Raw genomic sequence first — 21,350 nt, 5'->3', positions numbered from 1 at the left:
ATCCTCTCAAATGTGCTTTCGGTGTTAACCATGGAAAATTCTTGGGTTTTATGGTCACTCGCCAGGGTATTGAAGTTGATCCAGCTAAGTCCAAAGCGATTCTTGACATGCCATCTCCAACGACTTCCAAATAGCTGAAAAGCTTCTTGGGCAAAGTTTCTTATCTTCATCGATTCCTGCCAGCACTCGCTGAGGCAACACATGCCTTTAGTACCCTTGTTAAGGGGAAAGCGAAGTTCTCTTGGACAAACATTCATCAGGCGGCCTTCGAGCGGATTAAGCACATGCTATTGTCCCCACAGATTATGCATGCTCCGCAAAAAGACTAGCCCCTCTTCCTGTATGTTACTTCCACACCTCGATCCAATGGGGCACTGCTCGCACAAGAGGTCAATGATCAAGAACGCCCGGTCTATTACATTAATCGCCTGATCCATGATGCTGAAGAACGGTATTCCCTTATTGAAAAGCATTGTCTTGCCTTGGTCTTTGCCGCGCGTAAGTTCCGGAACTACTTCCTCGCCCATCGCATCATTCTCATCACTAAATGTGATCCCTACAGGCACCTCATCTCCAAACCTATACTTACAAGCAAGGCCGCACGATGGCTCCTCTCCCTGGCAGAATTTGACATTACCTGCCAGCAGCCCAAAGCCATCAAAAGTCAAGCCCTCGCAGATTTGCTCGCTCAATTCCCCAACGAAACTCACGAGTCGGTGGATGAACAGCTACCCCTCGATGACCTGTAGGTCACCTCCCTTAAGCAAGCTCAGGAATGGCACTTGTCTTTCAATGATTCTTCCACAGCAAGGGGCGGAGGCACGGGCATCGTGCTCTCCTGCCCGACCCTCACTTCCACCGTTACTGTCAAACTTGACTTCAAATGCACCAACAACGAAGCTGAATATGAAACACTCATCCTGGGGTTATTAACTGCACTCGACAGGCAAATCTCCCGGTTATGCATCAATGACGATTTAAAGTTGATTGTCAAACAAACTTCAGGTAAGTTTGCAATTTACGAGCCCTCCTTAGCCTCGTATCGCACAATCATCCAAAAGCTTCTCTCTCGATTTACCACCGTTTGCTTGGCTCATGTCTCTTGATCTATCAATCGATACCCCGATGCTCTTGCCACGCTCGCATCCAAACTCGACATCTCTGGCCCCGCCTAACATATCACTGTTCATAAACAAATACAGCCTGCCATCGCCAGCTTGCTCCCTCATGAAGAGTTCATTGATTGGCGCCGCCCAATTATCGATCAAATGCAGATCTTCACAAGTTCCTTACCTCTTGCTCAGCTCAAATGCTTTCATCTGATCCAGGGAGTCCTTTATCATCGATCCCCCTCTAGCATCCTCAGTCGCTGTCTAGGGGATACAGAGGCCAGTGAAGTTCTTCACCGTGTTCACTAACAGCACTGTGCCACTACTGATATCGCTCTTTATCGACGGCTCCAGCGCCAAGTCTATTACTGGCCTCAAATGTCCAGTCAGGCCTCTGTATTGCAGCGCGCAAGTGTCGCTTGCCAGAAATGCCTTGATGAAGCTGAAGTCCTCGAGCTCGAGCTGGCTGATTGGCGAACCCCCTTTATTCGATACCTTTAACATGGTCATCGCCCGGCTGACCCAACCTTGGCTGCCAGGCTCAAGCACTAAGCACCGCGCTTCCAAGTTTGCGATGGTCGGTTGTTCCGCCTTTTTCGCGAAGGGAACCTCTTGCGATGCCTTACTGGTGCTGAGATCCGTGAAGCACTTCATCAAGCCCACTCCCCCGAGCATCAAGGTGCATACAAATTGTTTCAACACTTGATCCACAAAGGGCTCTATTGGCTAACTATGGAGTGCGATGCTAAGATGCTCGTTCAACAGTGCCAACTATGTCAATACCATCACCATCGGATCCATACCCCCCCCAACAGTACTTCATCCACTTGCTGCCCCTTGGCCTTTCCACACTTGGGGCCTGGATCTCTTTGGCCCAATCAACCCAATAGTTCGTGAAATGCATTGGATCCTCATGGCTACAGATTTCTTTTCCAAGTGGGTCAAAGCTATCCCCTTGCGCTATGCCACAGGTATCGCTGTTACAGCCTTTATTCCTGAACACATCATTTGCCGGTTCGGTATCTCAGTGATCATTCTGTCAGACAATGGCACCCCCTTTGTCAATTATCGGGTTGCTCAACTTCTTCAACAATATAATATAACACAGCGCCGATCTTCTGCTTACTATCCCAATGGCAACGGCCAAGCTGAAGCAACCAACAAATCTTTCCTTAAAATCCTCAGTCGCACGGTCGCCGAGCACAAATCTAATTGGGTCGATCAGCTGCCGTTAGCTCTTTGGGCCTATCGCACCTCCAAGAAACGTGCCACAGGCCAAACTCCTTTTTCCCTCCTATATGGCACAGAAGCTATTCTCCCAGTCGAGATTGCCATTCTTGCCACTCGAAGCGAGGTTGACCACTTCACTCATCTCAAGGCCCTAGATGAACGACGGGAGTTAGCACGACAACATCTCAAGGTTTATTAACACACCCTGGCTAAGGCTTATAACAAGCATGTATGACCTCGTACTTCCAGGTAGGCGACCTTGTTCTTAAAGCTGTTAAAAACATTATGCACAACACCTCTGCCCCAAAGTTCACCCCCAAATAGGAAGGGCCCTATGTTATCATCGAGGTCCAACCCAGTGGCTACTGCAGACTGCAGGGTGATGGGCGCAAGGCCGAACCTATCAATTCTAGTTGGTTAAAGCTTTACCACAGTTAGTTTTTTTCTGTTGTATTGGGCATTAGTTCCATATCACAAGTAATATATGCATGTTCGCTATCTCACTTGTTATTTCTATTACCATAACTGCTCGACTTTTATTCATTTTCTGACAAAAGATAATAGATTATGAACCTGATGACCATTCATTTACAATCATTTGCCTACTCATAAGATAGCAGAATCGTTACATCGCCACCAAGCTCGTTGTATGTCTCTTCGACTAGGGCCCGCTGTTGTTCTGCCATCACTAGGCGAGCCTGGATCTCCTCAATCATCCACCTATCTCTCGCAATTCGAGCATTTAACTCCGCCATCTCTTTGGCCAAGAAAGCTTGCCCCACAACTCGCTCGCAGGCGTCCAGTCTTCTGTCTAGCCATTCTATCTCCACTCGGTCCTTGAGTAGCCCAATTAGCTTGTAGGCCTCCTGTACTAGCTCTTCCGACCCATCTCCTCGTGCCACCATCGTGAATATCTCGAGTACTCGCCCTAAGGCTTCGTACCCAAAGCGATGGAACATTGGATGTCTCCTTTCAATTGCCTCCAACGTCGTTGGCTGCGCTCGGTTCGCTGCTTCCAGCAATGGGATAAAGTGTGCCCCAATCATCACTCCTCGCCAGGAAGCCTCTGTCTTCTCCATTGCCACCACTGCTTGAGCCGTCTCTACCATTTGCTGCCTCCTCTCGACTGGAGGCACCTCACCTATCGCACTATTCTTTCCACTTTCGGCCTCTTCATCTGACACTCGCTTGTTCAACATACTGTTAGAACCTTCCAAGGAGGATTGTGCTTGCAGCACTTCTACCCCACGCTGGCTCGCCTGTGCCTCGGCCTCCATATCTTCCAGCCTCACGGTGTCTCCAGAGGCCTACTCTTCCACAACCTCCGGCAGTGATTTTGAGCTCGCCAAAGCTAGCAATTCTTAGGTTAACAAGATGGAGCTTATAAATCTATAGCATGCCCTGGATACAAATATCAACCAAGTCCATTTCATTGCTACTTTTGAAGCACTCGCCTGCACGATCACTGAATCGGTTGATAAAGGCAAGGACATCCTCATTGTCTTTTTGGGCTTTTTTGTGAGAGACAAGGTGGTGACACGCTCTTCAGCCTGGAAAAACTTGGTAAGGAAACGATCTTTCAGCTGCTCCGAGGTACTGATGGAGTCTGGCTCGAGGTTAAAATACCAACGGTATGCCCGATCAGTTAGGGACTTAGAGAATTCGCGTAGACGAACCACGTGATTATCACCAAAATGACCTAAAGCCTCAACAAAGCACATGACATGCTCTCTAGGATCGCCAGTTTTGCCATTGAATTGTGGGAATTTGGGGACCAAATATCCCTGCGGGTATGGGGTCTGTACAATAGTAAGAGGGTAAGGGGGCTCGCTACCAAAGTCTAAGGCGCGAGAGGTTGGTGTGCCCTTCTTAAAGAGGTCACATACTTCAGAGCGCGTGAACATTTCTTTTGGGGTAGAGTAGGAGTAGGAGGGGAGAAGATGATGTGCTTTAGGGTTTGCCTGAGCATAGGTAGGCAGGGAACAAAACATGGGTTCTTTTCCTCGAAATATGAAAGCATGAGGGGCTTCAGGGGTTACCTGTAATGCAGGGTTGTAGGACTCTGGAGTGGGCTGTGATAGCAGGTCAGCACTACAATCTTGGCCCCTTGGTGTCCTCATAATCTGTTGCTCACTCTGTGGAAGTAAAGTCATGTTAGCTGGAACGGTAGTAGTGAATGCTACCTAAGTCGTTGAAGGGACCTCCGTTTGAACCGTGCTTGGTGTCATCGAAACCCTCTTATCAAGAACGTGAAAGGCCTCTTCAAACCTTTCCATCCGGGTCATCAGCAAATTGTGATATGGTCGGATCGAGGTTCAAGGCCCGTCAATCGACGAATTGTAATGGGGTCAGATCGAGGTTCAAGGCCCGTCGATCAACGAATTATGATAGGGTAGGATCGAGGTTCAAGGCTCGTCGATAGACGAATTGTGATGGGGTTGGATCGAGGTTCAAGGCCCGTCGATCGACGAATTGTGATGGGGTCGGATCGAGGTTCAAGGCTCGTCGATCGACAAATTATGATGGGGTCGAATCGAAGTTCAAGGCCCGTCGATCGACAAATTGTGATGGGGTCGGATCGAGGTTTAAGGCCCATCAATTGACTGCAGAGATTGGCTCGGGTTCAAGGCCCAGGATCCATCGACCGAATGTTTGGTTCAAAGTTTGAGGCCCAACGGTCGACTACTGCTCACCTTGCTAAGGTGGATCTTGTCAAGGTGTTGACTGTTTGACTTGACCTTTGGTGACGTGGCTAAACCACGTCCACAGAAACAAAATGAAAAGATCGTATTTTTGTTTGGAAAAGATAAATGAGAGAAAAGAAAAGAACATAAGTGATAACAACTAAATTATTATCATTATCCTTTTATAAAATGTTATAAGATAGTACTCAAATGTCATAACAATTTTTTTCTTTCAATTGTTGGGGGTATTTTGAAAACATATTTAACTTGCTATCATTTCTTTTCAAATCTTTTCATTTTTTGAAAGGTTAGCAAGTGAAGGATTTGGCTCCAAATCCTTTTCTTTTCTTTTCTTTTCTTTTTTTTTTCTTCTCTTTCCCTAATGGTAACCCAAACACAAAAATTATTACGAGTATTTTTTTTTTTTTTTTTCTATTCTCTTCAATCCTTCCAAATTTATCCTTCCAAACGATAACATAGAAAAATTAAACTTGGAGGATTCTAATCAATTAATCAAACCTTAACTACGGTTTTGTTAGAGCAATTGAGATTCCGATCCATCTTATAATTACATGGTCTTCTCATCACTGGAAAGATAGTTTTAGGAATTGCCTTGTTTGGCTGAGCAAATTGTGCCTCTCAGCAAGTGTCTATTGCATCTGGAAGGAAAGAAATCTTAGATTGTTTCAAGATAGCACTTATAGTGCTAATCGGATTTTGAATGAAATTCTTGAGTTGGTCCGAGGAAAGCTTTTGTGCACAAGATAATATTATTATAGACAATTTTAGCCAAGCCCAAAAAAAATAGAAGTATTACTAGTATTAGTCTACCCAAAGAAATATTAGGCGACCCATTAACAATTTCGGGATCCGCCCTTACTTGTATATTTGTATGCTATTCACTAAAAAATGTGTTTGAGCTACAAATAACCTTATTTCTTCTGTATTATATGATACATAATATTAATAATAATTAATATATACAAAATTTATAGCATATTTTTTATTTGTAAAGAAATGCAACCTCTGAAATATATTTATTTATTTTAGATTCTTTAAGATATATTATTTAAATTTTCATACATGAAATGAGTACTTTAAAGAAATATAAAAGAATAAGGGTTTTAACTAAAAATAATGTAAAACTTAAAAGGTATTTGTATACTTTGTTTGCATATATATGTGTCTCTATACACTCAGTGTATAAGCACACATTTAATATGTTTATACTTAAATAACGAAACAAATGTGATGAATATACACCGAACAACAATATGACAAAGATTTATTATTATTCTTTTTTTTTTTTTTTTTTTTTTTTTTTTTTTTTTTTTTTCATAGTGTAGGTTTATTCTTAGTTCTACACATTTCTTATCATTTTTATTTAGCATTAGAAACATTTTTGAGAAATTGTTTTCAATAATAAATGCAACATGTAATTGTTTATAATTCAACCAATGAGAAATCGTTGTGAATTCGAAGAATTACAAATTGAATTTGTGAATTAACAAAATTGAATTCGCGGATTATGAAAGAATTTGCTTTCAAAGCGTCAATTTGCACGCGCAACGTGAAAGCGACACATCCTTAAAAGAATTTTGTGACTTAGCTTATGACACATGAAGACATCTCTATTATCTAATTTATTTAATAGTGGCTTGATATAGTTTGTATGTATGATTGAATGTTTAAGTAATTACCGCTCTGTTAAAAAAAAAAAAAAGTAATTAATGCTTTATTGTCATACTTTATGAATGTCAGAAGTAATTAATTCATATGACATGAAAATAAATTCTTGTTCATTTTGCAAATTTATTATTATTTTTATTATCATTATTATTATTATTATTATAAAATGTAAGGGATCTCTACCTTTTTTTATGACTTTCTTAATGCGAGGAATGATGTATATTAACTTTTAATATTTCTAAACCTTACAATTCCATATTGTCATACTTTGTGTAATCTTAGAAGTAATTAATGTCTTATTGTCATACTTTGTGTAGTCTTAAAAATAATTAATGCATATGGACATGAATTAATTAATGGTTGTATATAACCATAAACTCATTCAAGGATGTTGCTTTACTTGAAGAAATTATAAATTATAAAATAAAGAAAAATGTTAGGAATTTTTAAAAATAAGGTAACAAATAGTTTCAAATTTGTTTAGCTAATATTTAGAGTTGTTAGAATAGTAGTTTTATTTTATTATAATTATCCTTATTTTCTTGCAATAATAAGTAGGATTATTTGTTATTGATTCTTATGCTTTCCCTTTGTGTTTGGGTACAAAAATATTTAAGTAGTTCTGGCCCATTGTTAAAGGTGACCTGGTTAAAGCTATTCAGTGGTTTTTAATAATAATATCATACCTTTAAAAGTTATTAATACTTTCCTTACTTTAATTACAAAAAAATCTGAGACTATGAGATTGGTGGATTATTAAAGATCCAGATAATCAATATGGTTTTGGAGAGGGTTGGATTGAATGGGTCATAGTGTGTTTCTTTAGATTCTGTCACTGGTCCAACTTGTTTTGTTTTTTTTTTTTTTTGTCTTAATTGGTATTCACACACACATGTCTCTTGTGAGACTTGAACCTCTAACCTCCCTTTGAGAGGTAAGAGGCCGATATTGCTAGGCCACTGGCCTTTTGGTTGGTCCAACTTATTTAGTTTGTAGACTTTTTGTGCTTACGATTTCAAGATGCGTCTACACAATTAAGAGGCGTCCACATATAAAAGTGCTATTAAACATCTTCGTCAGGTGATATAGGACCTCAGTTTCCTTTTATGCGTTAGTAAATGAGTTCTTCTATGATTTTTTTCAAGCTAACACATGACTAAGAAGGTTAATTTGAGCTTTGTAATGTAGTGAAGAAATTGGGATCTCAAGTCTCATTTTTTCTATCAAGAATGCTCGAGCGTTGTCTTATTTGCTGAAATAGTTAGAAGGGTTATCGCTTAGGCCTCGCTTCCTTGCCTCGTGCCCAAAAACATAATCAGAAAAATCAAACACCTATCAAAAACCCACCCAAAATACTAACAATGGTATGTCTCAAATCTGTGAATTTTGTAGAACTGGAAAAAAAGAAGTTTTCATAGACAAAATAGTCCAAAACTAAATATAAAAATTATTATCAAAATCCTATTTGACGTCCCAAGAAATTTGGTTAAAAGGGGAATTGAGATCTTATAAAAAAATATAGTCTCGAATCCATCCTAACAAGTTCCATAGGTTGGAAATTTGGGACATGCAGGACCCAAGTCACAGTTGGACTTAGGTGAAAATTAAAAAAAATAAATAAATAACTTTAAGGACTTAGGTGAAAATTAAAAAAAATAAATAAATAACTTTAAACCTAATGGCATTAATTTAATCCAACCAAAATTACATTGTGTCTTCACACTATACACGTTTTAATTATTGTTTTCAAATAAATCGACGTTATTGATGCACTTATTGTCAAGCTCCAATAATCAAGATACAAAATAAAAATTAAAATTAAAACTCACATTTTATGCTTAATCTTATCTTTTTCTTCATTTTTTGTTTTTTTTTTTGTTTTTTTGTTTTTTTTTTGTATAAGAAATAATATAATATAATATAATTTATTTTTATTTCAAGTTTATTTTGATGAACGAGTTTTGTCCTAAGTCACACAATCATTCATATTGATTGTCGCTCTCACGCTCTAAGTGCATTCTCGCTCTTATGCTTTGCTCGCGTTCTGTCTTAAATTTTAAAAATTTATAATTTAATTATGTGATTTTCATCCTTTGAATTCTTAAATTCGTTCTCATTTTTACTCTTATTTTGATGTGACTTAAAATTTATCCCAAATTATACGTTGAGGCCCCCTAGTTCAGCACGAGTTTTGCCCCCAAATTATAAGTTGAGGGGGCCGCCCTAGACTGTCGTGAGCCAATGCTCTCTCAACACATACTAAAAAATGCAAAAGTCAAATAACAACCACTTAAAGAGAAAAACAAGTTAGAATCTTATAAGCCACAAATTTACAAATAAGATTCCGCAGCCGATCCACGTGGCCGACCCCAAGATCCCGCTGATCTACAAGGAAGATGGGCCCACCGCATGATACGCTGCAACGAAAGGCTAATCATCCTTGGTAGACCCCACCACCTCTATGCCCATTTGATCAAGCTACAATGTCAAAACTCTGATGATTTGTTGCTCCCTACTTTTATGGTATTGGCTTGATGCCGTACACGTGGTGATTAAATTCACACCTATGCAATTATGTGGCGCCGAGTTGGGCTCCCAACATTAAAAAAAAAAAAAAAAAATCAAGTGAGATTAATCGTTTCTCGTTCAAGAGAGTTGCTAATTACAATCAGTTTAAATGATACGAACTTAAAGTGATACCTACATCAGAACGCTCTAATTGTCTTTTTATTTTGTGAACGAGACTGCCTAATTTACTTATTTATCAAAATAAACGTAGATACAAAAAAAAATAGGGTTGTGTCAGTTTTACAGATCCAAGAAGGATGGTCTGTAATATTAAAAGACATGCATGATCTACTGTGGACCATGGAGAATGATGGATTTAACATCCACTATATATATTTTTCCCCATTTTATAATATCAACCCCACTTGTCCTATTTTATGTCTCTTTCAAAATTCCAATTGACTTTATGGAGTACAAGAAAGGGAATTAGTGACATCTTACCTCAGCTGATAAATACCCATCTCTTGTAAAGTAACTCAACTCAAATGATACATTAAAAAAAAAAAGAAAAAGAAAAAAAAAAGAGGTTGATTGGACTCATCACAATAATTCTACACCTCAATGTCTTAAATCTTAAGGACCCACTGTTTGATGGGTCCCACCATGGTTGATCAGAGGGCCAGCAATGTTTTTATCACTTGGCCTAATTTAGGAATAGATGGGATGCATCGCCTATTTTCGGTCAATCCGTGTGTGTGTGTGTGTGTGTGAGAGAGAGAGAGAGAGAGAGAAAGTTACTGTAGATTGGGACTTGTCATAAGAATTCTGCACATGAACCTCAAACTTAATGACCAAAACAAGCTAATGGGTCCCACCTTGGTAGATCAGACGACCACAAGTGTTCCATCACTTGATTGGGGGGAATGAGATCCCAGCTAGGTGGGGCCCATTGAAAACTGAATCTTATTCCTTGACTTTTTGTAAAGGAATTGTGAAATTTTTTTCCAAATTAATTAAACCCCATTTTAATTAAATTAGTGTGTATGAAAAAAAAATAAAATAAAATGGGGTGATCAAAGTGTCATAAGAATTAGGTAGGAAAAGGATTACACCCTCCTAAGAAGTATAAAACAATCATCTCACACACACACACACACACACACACACAAACAATAGAGAGGTTAGGGAACCCCATCAATCACTAGATTTTCACTGGTCTCATGTCATAATAACCATGAGAGTTGACAAAGAAAGCATTGGCTTTACTTGACAATTAGTTATGATCAATAACCCATACAACCACCCTTCCAGCCCCCCAGAATGGACCCTCTCTCTCTCTCTCTCTCACACAAACACACACACAACACAAACACATGAGAAGTACATACAAGAGAGATATATCCCGCAAAAAGTGGCAGTTAGCTAGTAGTTTGGATGGTTAACCATAGCCTTTTTTATCTGGTGTGGACCAGATGGGATTCAATCCAAAGGTACAACAAATCAACCAACTCAACCATGACACGATCTGAATATCTTAGTCATAAAGAGTTTATGCCATTTCAAGGTCTGTCCCATTTACATGGTTCGATTGCCACTATGTCCAAGTTGTGTCCAATATTCTTCACCTTGCTCTTCTTATCATCAACCCTTTCTGTTGTTCATTGCTCTGCCCCATGCTTCCCACACCACTATGTTCAGCAAATCAATCGAAAATTCGAGCAAAAAACCGATCGGTTCTGGGAGTTCGAAGAGCAATCCAACAGTTGGGTTGAGGTAAAATTGCCTTATGATATAGTTTCCTGCATCAACGGTAACTGTACTAAATTGGGTTTGATTGATCGGACGAAGAAGAACGAGACTGATGAGCATATGGAAAGAGAAATCAAGGTTCCGGAACAGAGGGATGGGTTGAAAAACAGAGGAGCAGCAGAGGAGAGTACTTCTGATATGGTTATGCCTTTCAGGAACAGAGTTTCTCTGATGAAAATGTCCGATACGTCGATTTGGGTGACCGGTGAGAGCGGGGCCATCTACGAGAGGTTCTGGAATGGAGTGCAGTGGGTGATTGCTCCCCATGATTTGCCGGTATTGGCAGGTCCTGCAGTGTCTGTTTTCATGGTCAACCAGACCATTCTTGCTCTCTCTGAATCAGGCAATTTGTATCAGGTACTAAATAATCTGCACAAGTTATATATTAGTGAGATGGATTGAAAACAATATAGCTAGATACACCAAACTGATATATCTAGTACTATTGCTCTAGTTATTCAAAAATTAGAATATGTGTGTGTGTGTAAACTAGTGGAACATAATGGTAGATAGGAATGGACTCGCTAATAGTCTGTGTGTGTGTGTGTGTTTTTTTTTTCAGATGCAGCTCAGTGAAAATTCACAGCCAATTTGGATTGAGTTCACACCAACACTTGGTCCTGGCACAAGTAAAGAAATGGAACAAAATTCAGCTATGCCACTAAAGTCTGGAGTTATTTCATACAATGGGGAGTGAGTAAAATCATTTTAATTTATTATCAAATAAAATTATTCCAGAAACTTGTTGATTTCAGACCTTGAATTGCCAATTGTTTGCAGGAGAATTTATTTCTGCACAAAAGATGGGTCACTGTTAGAACTCAATGGGGTTGAGCCTCCGAGGTGAGACTCATTGAACTAAAGAAGAAGGCCATAATATTTTAATACCAATCCTTCTATGTTTAGAACTCAATCTCTTCCCTGTTTTATAAACATAATCAGGTGGGTGAATCACGGCCGACCTCCAGGTGCAGATGTTGCAGCTATAGCTGATGCTGCCACAATTAGACCAGAAGTAGTGTTTACTGTAAGGTGAGCCATATACATACATATATATGTATGTATATGAATCAATGTACTGTCTAGATTGCAATCAATATATTCCCAATCCTATTAACAACATGTGTACTCTTTACTCTTTAGATGTTATGTCTTGGAATATTTTGGACAACCATACTCAAAATGAAACCATGTACACAAATTATTTATGAGACAAGCTGCACTTTTAATTTCAATCTAGAAGTTATCACGATAAGCCTAACACGAAACCGTGTACTGTGTAGTTCTATCGGAGATCTTTATGAATACGACAGGAGCTCAAAGCCATCATGGAAGAAGCATGTATGGAGAGAAGGATCAGCACAAGATACTTATTTGATGCCACTAATGGGGAGTCCTATACTTGGCTTGAGTGGAGCTCATTCCATCTCTCTTTATCTTTTGACTAAGGTACACTATATCTCAATCAACTAGGAACAAATTTGGACGATGGAATATATGAATCAGATTTGATTCTAAAATCAAAATTGTGTAAATTATTATTAAACGGATTTTAAATAGAACGCAAAATGACTATATCAGCTAACAAGTAACAATAATGACACAAATTGATAAATAAAAAAAAAAAAAAAATGCAAAATCTTTGTATCTCAGGAAAAATTTGATCACTGAGTCCGTGACATAAAATATACACTATAAAGAAGTTCACAATGTCGAATGTTACATGCAGAACAAAATGACTAGATTTCAGACACTCTGATAATTATGATATCTACGAAATTGGAGATCCTTTTCTAACATACTGTACATAAATAGATTTAAAGTTCATGTATCTAGTGTTCTAAGGATGTTTTTTATATTATTTTTTGATCTTCACATGCTCTCTTCCAAAATGAATTTCTTAGTCGTTATTATTATTTACTTAACAACTTCTACAAACCATTTTCTTCTGACGTTTTGTAGATATACAGGGTGGTAATTTGGTTGAGAGAAGACTACACCAGAGGAAGTGGAAATGGATAGTCCATGGAAGTCCAAAAAATCACCACTTGACATCCATCACTCCAGTTTGGCAAGAGGAATTGAATGAAAAGTCATACTCAATATTTTTCACAACAGCTTCTGGCACCGTGTTTGAATATAGAGTAGCAAAACATTCAGGTGAGTTAAAGGGGCGTTACTACGAAATTGAATATTTTTTCTTAGTTGAATGCTCTGAAAGCTGGCTTACCTTTGAGTAAATCTTACTAAGATGATAAGTTATTGTCATTCCCATAATCATCATCATTATTAGATGGTTGTCTGATATTGAACATGCACACGAGATCGTTATATAAACCCCCAAAAAATTGATCACTTCTAAAATCTTGAATAAATTCTAAGAATTCCTTATGCGAATCACTAAAGATCAGGAGAAATTTTCACTATAAAATTTAGTTGAACGCGCAACTCTTTCATTGATGCTTTCGAATATCAGGTAGTGCCTGCCCTTTAGGAAATCCAAGAGATGAAACTATCCCAGAAAATGTGCTCCACATAAACCATAAGATCCTAGAGGCCAGACTTGAAGCTCAGTTTCCTCCGAGGTTTCTGGTAAAAATCACCCTTCACAATTTAACAACTATCAAATGATGCAAATGAAGAAAAATATGAGGAAATTGAATAACTAGAAATAATAATAATTTTTTTTTCTAGAATGGTGGTTCACTAGAGGAGCTGATCATATTAGATGATTCAAAATGGAGCTGAGGAAGATACATATGCATTGATGCCAATAACATTCATATGGAACCTTCAATCACCAGTCGTGGGGAATCACTCAGGTTAAAAAAAAAAAAAAAACAGTAAGTAAATACATAAAAGTTATTCTAGTGTAGTTTCACCATAAAAAAAGATATACTGCATTAAAAGTTTCAGAACATAGGACAACACACCTTTATTTTGGAAACAACACAAAGGAGTTATGTGACTAATGATGAACAGATAAATCATGTTGAAAGTAAATGATATCGTACCAAAGTTTGAGTACCTGTTGTTGTCTTGGTTGGCTGAAAGGCAGGACATTCAAACTCCTCGCCAATGGTTCAAGTAATAATTCTAGTGCTGGGAAAAAAGAAAAAAAGTGACAAATCATGTTGAAATTCTGCAACTTTTCAGTCGAGACCTTCCTCGAATTGAGGAGTTGCACTTTAGTTTATTCCTTTCTTCTTTATGATGGTTCATGCTCTCATTGTTTTTCTTTTGGTATGAAATAAGGATCGAGTTTATGAGAACAAAGAAAAAATTAATGACAAGAATAAATAGGTGCACATACAAACGAGACAAGAATTTACGCAGTTCGGTTATGCCTACATCCACAGAGAGAAGACAAAATAATATTTCACTATGAAAATAAAGAGATACAAGACAAAGTGACTCACACTCAAAACCCTTGTACACCCAAACCCCCCTCACTCCATATGAGTTGTCTATGCAGAGTAGTTGTTGACAACTCATAGCTCTAATTTGAATCCAATTTGAATTGTTTCTTTCTTTAGTAAGCTTATTAGCCAAGCTGTACTTCTTGATGAAGCCGCAATTGTTGACCAAAATATGTTCTGTACCCACCACATCATTTGCTGCCACAAGTTATACAACGAAGAGAGAATTTTAAGAGTTCTATCATTAATCCAGTCTCTTTATCTGTATATTGATGTTTAGTTGGTGAGAACTCTCAAGATAAAGAGTTCATAAACTAGAATGAACTAATCTTGGAAATTCTCTATAATGAACTTTTTCTAAGAGGATTATGCTTCAATAGGGATTGGAGCCAAGCACAATATCCCTTTATTGTCATTCAGCTCTAACTAAAAAAAGTATTTCAGCATTAACAAGTATAGGGTGGAAAGCAATCCATGAGACAGTAAAAAAAAAAAAAAACCAATACGCACAATTTAAATATGCCACAGTAGTCAAAAATAGAAAATGTCGAACTATAAATTATTGGTGCTGGCAATCAAAACAAATAAAGGAAGTGCCTACAATAAACAAAGAAACTTGTGCGAGATAAATACCATAAAAACACTTTTTGCACAAGAACCTGGCCATCATCACCAGTTTTACCATCTGGACCAACTTATGATTATGCTGCCAATCGAAACCTTGGCCCTTGAATCACAAAGCACAAGTATAGCTGCAATAACTAATAATCTTGCCATCGACACTAAAAAAAAGTATCAAATCAACCTCGTGATATCACCAGCTTAATTAACCCTTTAAGCCCCTTCATTATTTGAAGATTTGATACAAGGCTAGCAAGGGACCTTGAATCACAAAGCACAAGTATAGCTGCAGTAACTAATAATCTTGCCATCGACACTAAAAAAAAGTATCAAATCAACCTCGTGATATCACCAGCTTAATTAACCCTTTAAGCCCCTTCATTATTTGAAGATTTGATACAAGGCTAGCAAGGGACCTCCATTTTGACCTAGAGGTCACAGGTTCGAATCACGGAAACAGCCTCTCCGCATTCGGGGGAAAGGCTGCGGACATCTGACCCTCCCCAGGCCTGCAATGGCGGGAGTCTCGTGCACTAGGCTAGCCCTAGGATGTATCCAAGGCTAATTTCATGATGAAAATTTTAATATCACTTCCATCCTTCTTATACCACCTCATTCAAGCAATGTGATGCATTTCTTGGATGAGAGCAACAAAATATCAATTCTATGTCTTGAGATATGAACATCCCTATTATTTAAATTCTATGAGCTAACCACTGAAAAATTAAACTCAGGAACGGCAGAGTTTTAACTTTATTCTTGCATAATGAATTGTTTCTAAATGGAAGAATGAAATTCATCGATGTGTGTGACTTCAGATACTGTTTTATAATTATGAGTTGGTAATTTCTGAGTATCAATCAAATAAATTACATCCTGAATGCAAAAATTTTCACATGAAGACAGGTACTAATCAAGAAAACCAAATCCTAGAGAATTGGGCGAGTCATATGCATCCCCCAAATGCAAAAGCAGCAAGGGGTATTGCAGGGCTGCAGTTTCAAGTTGGCAGGATACTTTTTCCACTGGATGATGGTAGGTTAGCAGAATTGCATCTACCAGGCCTTGGTGGTGAAAATTCAGGTCCAACTCATCAGGTTAATATCCGAAGAAAAGCATCACTCAAGTATGTATGGTCAATAATAGATGCACCAGAGAGTGAAGGATGGAATGCAGAGTATTGCACCGAAGAACGTGGACCCTCAAATTGCATCACTGGCATAAAAGATGAACCAAATTTGGCAGAAATTTCAAGGTCAACACCTAGAAGGCGAAAGGGTAGTAAAGCAGAATTAAATTACTTAACTGTTGGCGCATCAGCTAGTAACCTAGGTAAAGTTTCGGAAGAGTATAATGTCCCAAAGAATTGGATCAACACGAACTTCCGCCTAAGAGTGATGCATGAGAGCAGATCATTCTTCCTCGTCACAGATGGCGGCTTGACCTTGGAATATCTTAATACTGAAAATGTGTGGTTATGGCTGAGGCATGACCACTCAACAGCTATGAAAGGCGCACTTGGAAGCTACAATGGAAGCTTGTTTGTGGTTGACGAGCATGGGAGTTTGCTCATCAGAGAAAGGAGTGGCAATGAACTAGGATGGATAAATTGCACCTCTATGAGGAAAGGAAGACATGTTATTGGAGGTCCACCTTGGGATGGAATTCCAGGGAGAGTTCAAAGAGTTACACCAGTGGATGCATCCTTCTTTGTGAGCAAAAGTGGAAGATTACAACAGTTCACAGTAAGTTGCAAAATTCCGAGCTCATCTTCTAGGTCAATGACATTGAGTATCACATAAACAATAATGATAAAATGCTGGACAATCTGCTTTCTTCAATTGTTAAATCGAAGAAATTTAAAGACATTTATAACTAAATTTGTTAAATTGTAACTTAGACATGTATTTCAAGAAATCTTCTTTAGATTTCAATTGGTGATAGATAGAGAATGATGAAAATAGAATATATATATATATATATATATATATATTTCCTAGTTGGTACTCACACACACGTCTCTTCTGAGACTTGAACCTCTGACATTCCTTTGAGAGGTAAGAGTCTGATACCGCTAGGCCACTGGCCCGTTGGTGAATATATATTTTTCATTATCTTGAAACAATAATGCAGCAAGAGGCTGACTGACAACACAAACTGTTCTGTAGGTTTCACTGAGGAAGTTCAAATGGAAGGATTGCCGAAACCCTCCAAATACTAAGATTGCATCTATAGTAGATCAGGAATTGTTTAGGGAAAACATAGTGTTTGTTGTTGGGAAAAATGGCCGGCTATATCAGTACAACAAAGTCACAGAATTATGGCATGAGCACTATCAGTCCCAACACTTGCTTCTGTCAGGATTGCCCGGTACTGCTATGAGGGAATCATCACTATCACTAACAGGCTCTCTTTTCATGCTATCAGAAGATGGTGGACTAGTTGAATATCACTGGAATACATTGGATGGGTGGAATTGGGTGGAGCATGGAACACCAGATAAAACTGTGACCTTGGCAGGTTCACCTGGACCGTGCTTTGGAGGTAACCAATTGTTCTTAATTGGTTCAGATGGCAAAGTCTATTTAAGGTACTTGGATCAGACAACATGGAAATGGAAGAACTTTGGTTTCCCGTTTATGAAAACTACAGTTGTTGAAGATCCAAGAGAGGCCAAAGCCAAATCCAGAAATGAAGAAGTTTGTACTGATGAAGATTTTGCTGCTAGGACTGATAAAAATGAAGAAAACCTGAATGATATCAACAAAAACTGTGACCCAAAGGTTAGTTTGACTTTCAGTCCTCATTCATCAATAGCATATTTGTTATGCTATCGATTGTGACAGTTTATTGTTCACACTCAGGTGGCATCTACACGACCTATTCCATTCGCGGAAGATTCAGTCATATTCGAGCTAAGAGATAGCAGAGTAAGCAATTACAATTTTTACGCATAGCATATATGTATGTATATGAATATATATATTTTCCTTTTATCCTTACAGCTACTAAATGAATCCTTAGTTTCATAAACATACAACAGCCAAGAATGGCCTGAAAATTTAACAGGAAACCATATGAACTAATATCACAAGCAAATCATGTTCTCAATAGAAATATGTCAGAACACATTTTTGTTTGAATGTAAGGAAAAAGGATATTGCTGACTGTATTTCCTCATGACAGTTGGCAGAACTGCGACGAACTGGGGACATGCATTGGCAATGGTTGCGGACCATTGGTACTCCCACAAGCTTATGCATAGCGAATTATTGGACTGCTTTGGCATCATGAAACTCGATACAACCTCTCATATACATATAGAACAAGTCAGTTACAGAAGAATGCACAAACTACAGAAAATACAAGTTGTTGTACAGTATATACGAAAAACTGTCACGAGGCCTAGACCTTTTCTTCCCTTGCTCTGGATGATGTGGGAATTCAATGTATGAAACAATAAGGAAATGAGCCATTAGGTCTGCTTTCAGTATAATGCAGGTGTTCAATGTAAAATTACAAACATGTGACAGTTGAATAGCTAGTAAACCACACAATGGAAATGTATAAAAAGTAAAAGAAAGGATCATCTTGTCATGGTTTTCTATGTAATATAACTTTCTCACAAGTACCCAAGCGTGTGAGTGAATTAGCCCAAGGGTGACTGAGGAGGAAGGCCAAGGCAAAACCGGCAGGAGGCAGAGAGTGTTGGATTGAGCAGGTAGATGTGAAAAGGCTTACCTAAGCCGTGTCAAGATGGGGTACAACGCCCTAGATGGCCGGCCACAGAGTAAGGGTGAAACTCTAGGCCTATGACAGTGTCACAGACTCGCAATATATTTTGCAAATGTCTAAAATTAGCTGTGATGTTTGCGTGAAGCATATGCGAGACACTATTATAAAGGGTGGAGAACTTTTCACACTTCAAGAGATTGCATTTATCCCTCTTCTTTGCTAGGTAAAAAAGATGCACAATTATTATGGTCTCATTCTGGACTAGAACCCTAAGTGTATATTTGGCGTAACAAGAGGGAAAAGAAAACAAAGCATAACATAAGTCATGAGAGAAAAGAAAAGAAAGGGAAGCATAATGTTAACCTCTCATCTTGTTTGGTTGATTAATGAAGGAAATGATAGTCTTAAAGCTTAATCATGTTTGGAGAAAGAAAGGAAAAAAAATTATTTTAATGAATATACCACTATACTCTCCTACATTTAAAAGACAAATTATAGGTTAAGCATGCAAATGCTGAGCTTCATCCACCACTGGTAGCTAAACATGCTTATAGTTGGTTGATAGACAATAAAATAATAATTTTGAAAAAGCAAACAAGACAAACCCTATTAAGATCATGATCAATGTCAGAAGCAACCATGTGAGTCCTGGTAATTTGCACAACCTGCTGATGCATGGTGACCAAATTTGGGGTAACTAACTAGGGTTCAGAAGTAGTTCTCCTTGAGGGTTTTAGCATTTGGTTGTTATCTGTCGTCGGAATCAAATGTATTGCTGCTAGAATAGCCAGGAAAACAGGAGTTAACTGAGTTTTGTTCAGCATTTTTGTTTAATGGAGATTTCTTAAGACCAAGCATCTTTGAATGGGCAAAATGATGGACTAGTTATCAACCAGTTGATCGGTTAAAGAACCGGAAAATTAAACAATTACAATGTGCGTGAGAAAAAAAGAAGAAGAAGAAAGAGAGAAAAAGGAGAAGACCAAACTGTTAAGAGTGTGTGAGGGACAGAAAATAACAATCAAGAAAAGAGACAAAAAAAAAAAAAAAAAAAAAAGAACAAAGTAAGAAACCATTCCATTGTAAAAGGTGTAATATTACTAAAAAAGATAGGTTGAGACACCACATTTTCAAACACCGAAGACAATCACAAAGTGTTAAAATACCTTCTAAAGCACATCCACAACACCATTGTTTCAGCCAAAAAAATACTTGTTTGGGTTTGAGCAAGTTTATAATAAATCAAGCCCAACCAACAACAAAGAAAAACCTGTTTCAAATAAATCAAGTCCGACAACCGACAAAGTAAAACCTGTTTCAGAACATCCCAGCTGAAACATTTCTTGGTATAGCATTAATTAAACAACTAGTGATTTCCATCAAATAATAGCGGAAGTAAACACAGACACACACAAACATCACCTGCTAGGGACCAAAAGTAGTATAATTATTATATAGCTATAACCAAAAGGGTATAGCATAAGAAATAGCATAACCGAACAACTGTAGTAACTTACTATAGTTGCTAATCGGTGTAGTTCTCCATTTCGCCGCTTTCTGTTTTGCCTATTACATGCACATAATATATATATATATATAAGCATACAAAACATATAACTTATCATAGTGGCTAATAGGTAAAGGTTGCAAATGGACATCACCATTAAGTCTCAATGATTTAAGGTGCAAAGTTACACACAGCGTTAGACAAATCCTATAAAAACTCTTTGGAAGGACTATATATATATATATATATGTATGTATTCCTTAAACTACTACATTTTATAGCCAGTGTTCAACACAACTACATTGGTCAAAGAACTACTTCAATCCTGAAACTGGTGTTTTATGCAATGGAACCCTCTTACACACACACAAAAAAAAAAAAAAAAAAAAAAGGGAGGAGGAGGAGAAGGAGGGAGAGAGAGAGAGAGACTTGAGATTTCATAAGTAACTCTATGTGGGATTTATATCAGTGCAAAATCATTGATGCCTTGCAACTTTATAACTTCCAAATAGTTTATGACACGGGTGCCACTTGAGAATCAAACCATTACACATGGACTAAACTAGTGGATTTCGTACCGGAAATTGCCTGGTACCGTACATGCGGACGGGGCATTGTATGTTCACGGTAGGTTATAGAGTGCTCTAAGAGGCCTAAATCAAAAAAAAAAAAAAAAAGCCCCAATTACAAGTACATCGCTAATAATAGTTCATCACTATATAGTTCATGCATTGGCATACTTCCAGCATTAAACAGTAAAGAAATAGTTCAGCAAATCTAGACAAACTCAAACTCAAAAACCCCTCACTAAAATTTCTATAAAGAAAACAGTGTACCATAAAAGAAAACAATGTTACATGGCGTCTCACTAAATTTCAGACTGAGTTGATTCAATTTATAAGCAATCTAGAGTACTTTGCCGTGAACATTTCTCAAATATTAGGAGGAAGCGCAGAAAACACCCCTCAAGTATATTTTTAGTAACACTTTTACTCCCTATTTGTAAAAGTGTGCAATAAACACCCCTAATTTTTTAAAA

At 38.0% G+C, this 21,350-nt stretch overlaps 1 protein-coding gene across 1 annotated transcript; it reads left to right on the top strand.

Moving 5' to 3' along the window:
* The first annotated feature begins 10,524 nt into the window (after nucleotides 1–10,524).
* On the top strand, nucleotides 10,525–18,969 carry LOC132311439 (uncharacterized). The gene is made up of 10 exons (XM_059809341.1): nucleotides 10,525–11,386; nucleotides 11,592–11,722; nucleotides 11,810–11,872; nucleotides 11,972–12,061; nucleotides 12,313–12,478; nucleotides 13,000–13,189; nucleotides 15,976–16,814; nucleotides 17,238–17,852; nucleotides 17,934–17,999; nucleotides 18,256–18,969. The coding sequence occupies exons 1-10, from the start codon at nucleotides 10,655–10,657 to the stop codon at nucleotides 18,361–18,363; spliced, it is 3,000 nt and encodes a 999-aa protein (XP_059665324.1). The 5' UTR covers nucleotides 10,525–10,654; the 3' UTR covers nucleotides 18,364–18,969.
* The last annotated feature ends 2,381 nt before the right edge of the window (nucleotides 18,970–21,350 follow it).

This window comes from Cornus florida, unplaced genomic scaffold, assembly GCF_030987335.1.
Source record: "Cornus florida cultivar Cherokee Brave unplaced genomic scaffold, ASM3098733v1 CherokeeBrave_3.0.0_Hap2_Chr06, whole genome shotgun sequence".
NCBI lineage: Eukaryota > Viridiplantae > Streptophyta > Magnoliopsida > Cornales > Cornaceae > Cornus > Cornus florida.
The sequence above is the reverse complement of the archived record's forward strand: the minus strand, read 5'-3'. Positions and strand labels throughout refer to the sequence as shown.

Bases quoted from the DNA above. Each gene is read 5' to 3' on its own strand.
- LOC132311439 (XM_059809341.1), top strand. From the start codon at position 10,655: ATGGTTAACCATAGCCTTTTTTATCTGGTGTGGACCAGATGGGATTCA. The intron at 12,062-12,312 runs GTGAGCCATATA...TGTACTGTGTAG, and splicing joins GAAGTAGTGTTTACTGTAAG to TTCTATCGGAGATCTTTATG. The intron at 12,479-12,999 runs GTACACTATATC...GTAGATATACAG, and splicing joins CTCTTTATCTTTTGACTAAG to GGTGGTAATTTGGTTGAGAG.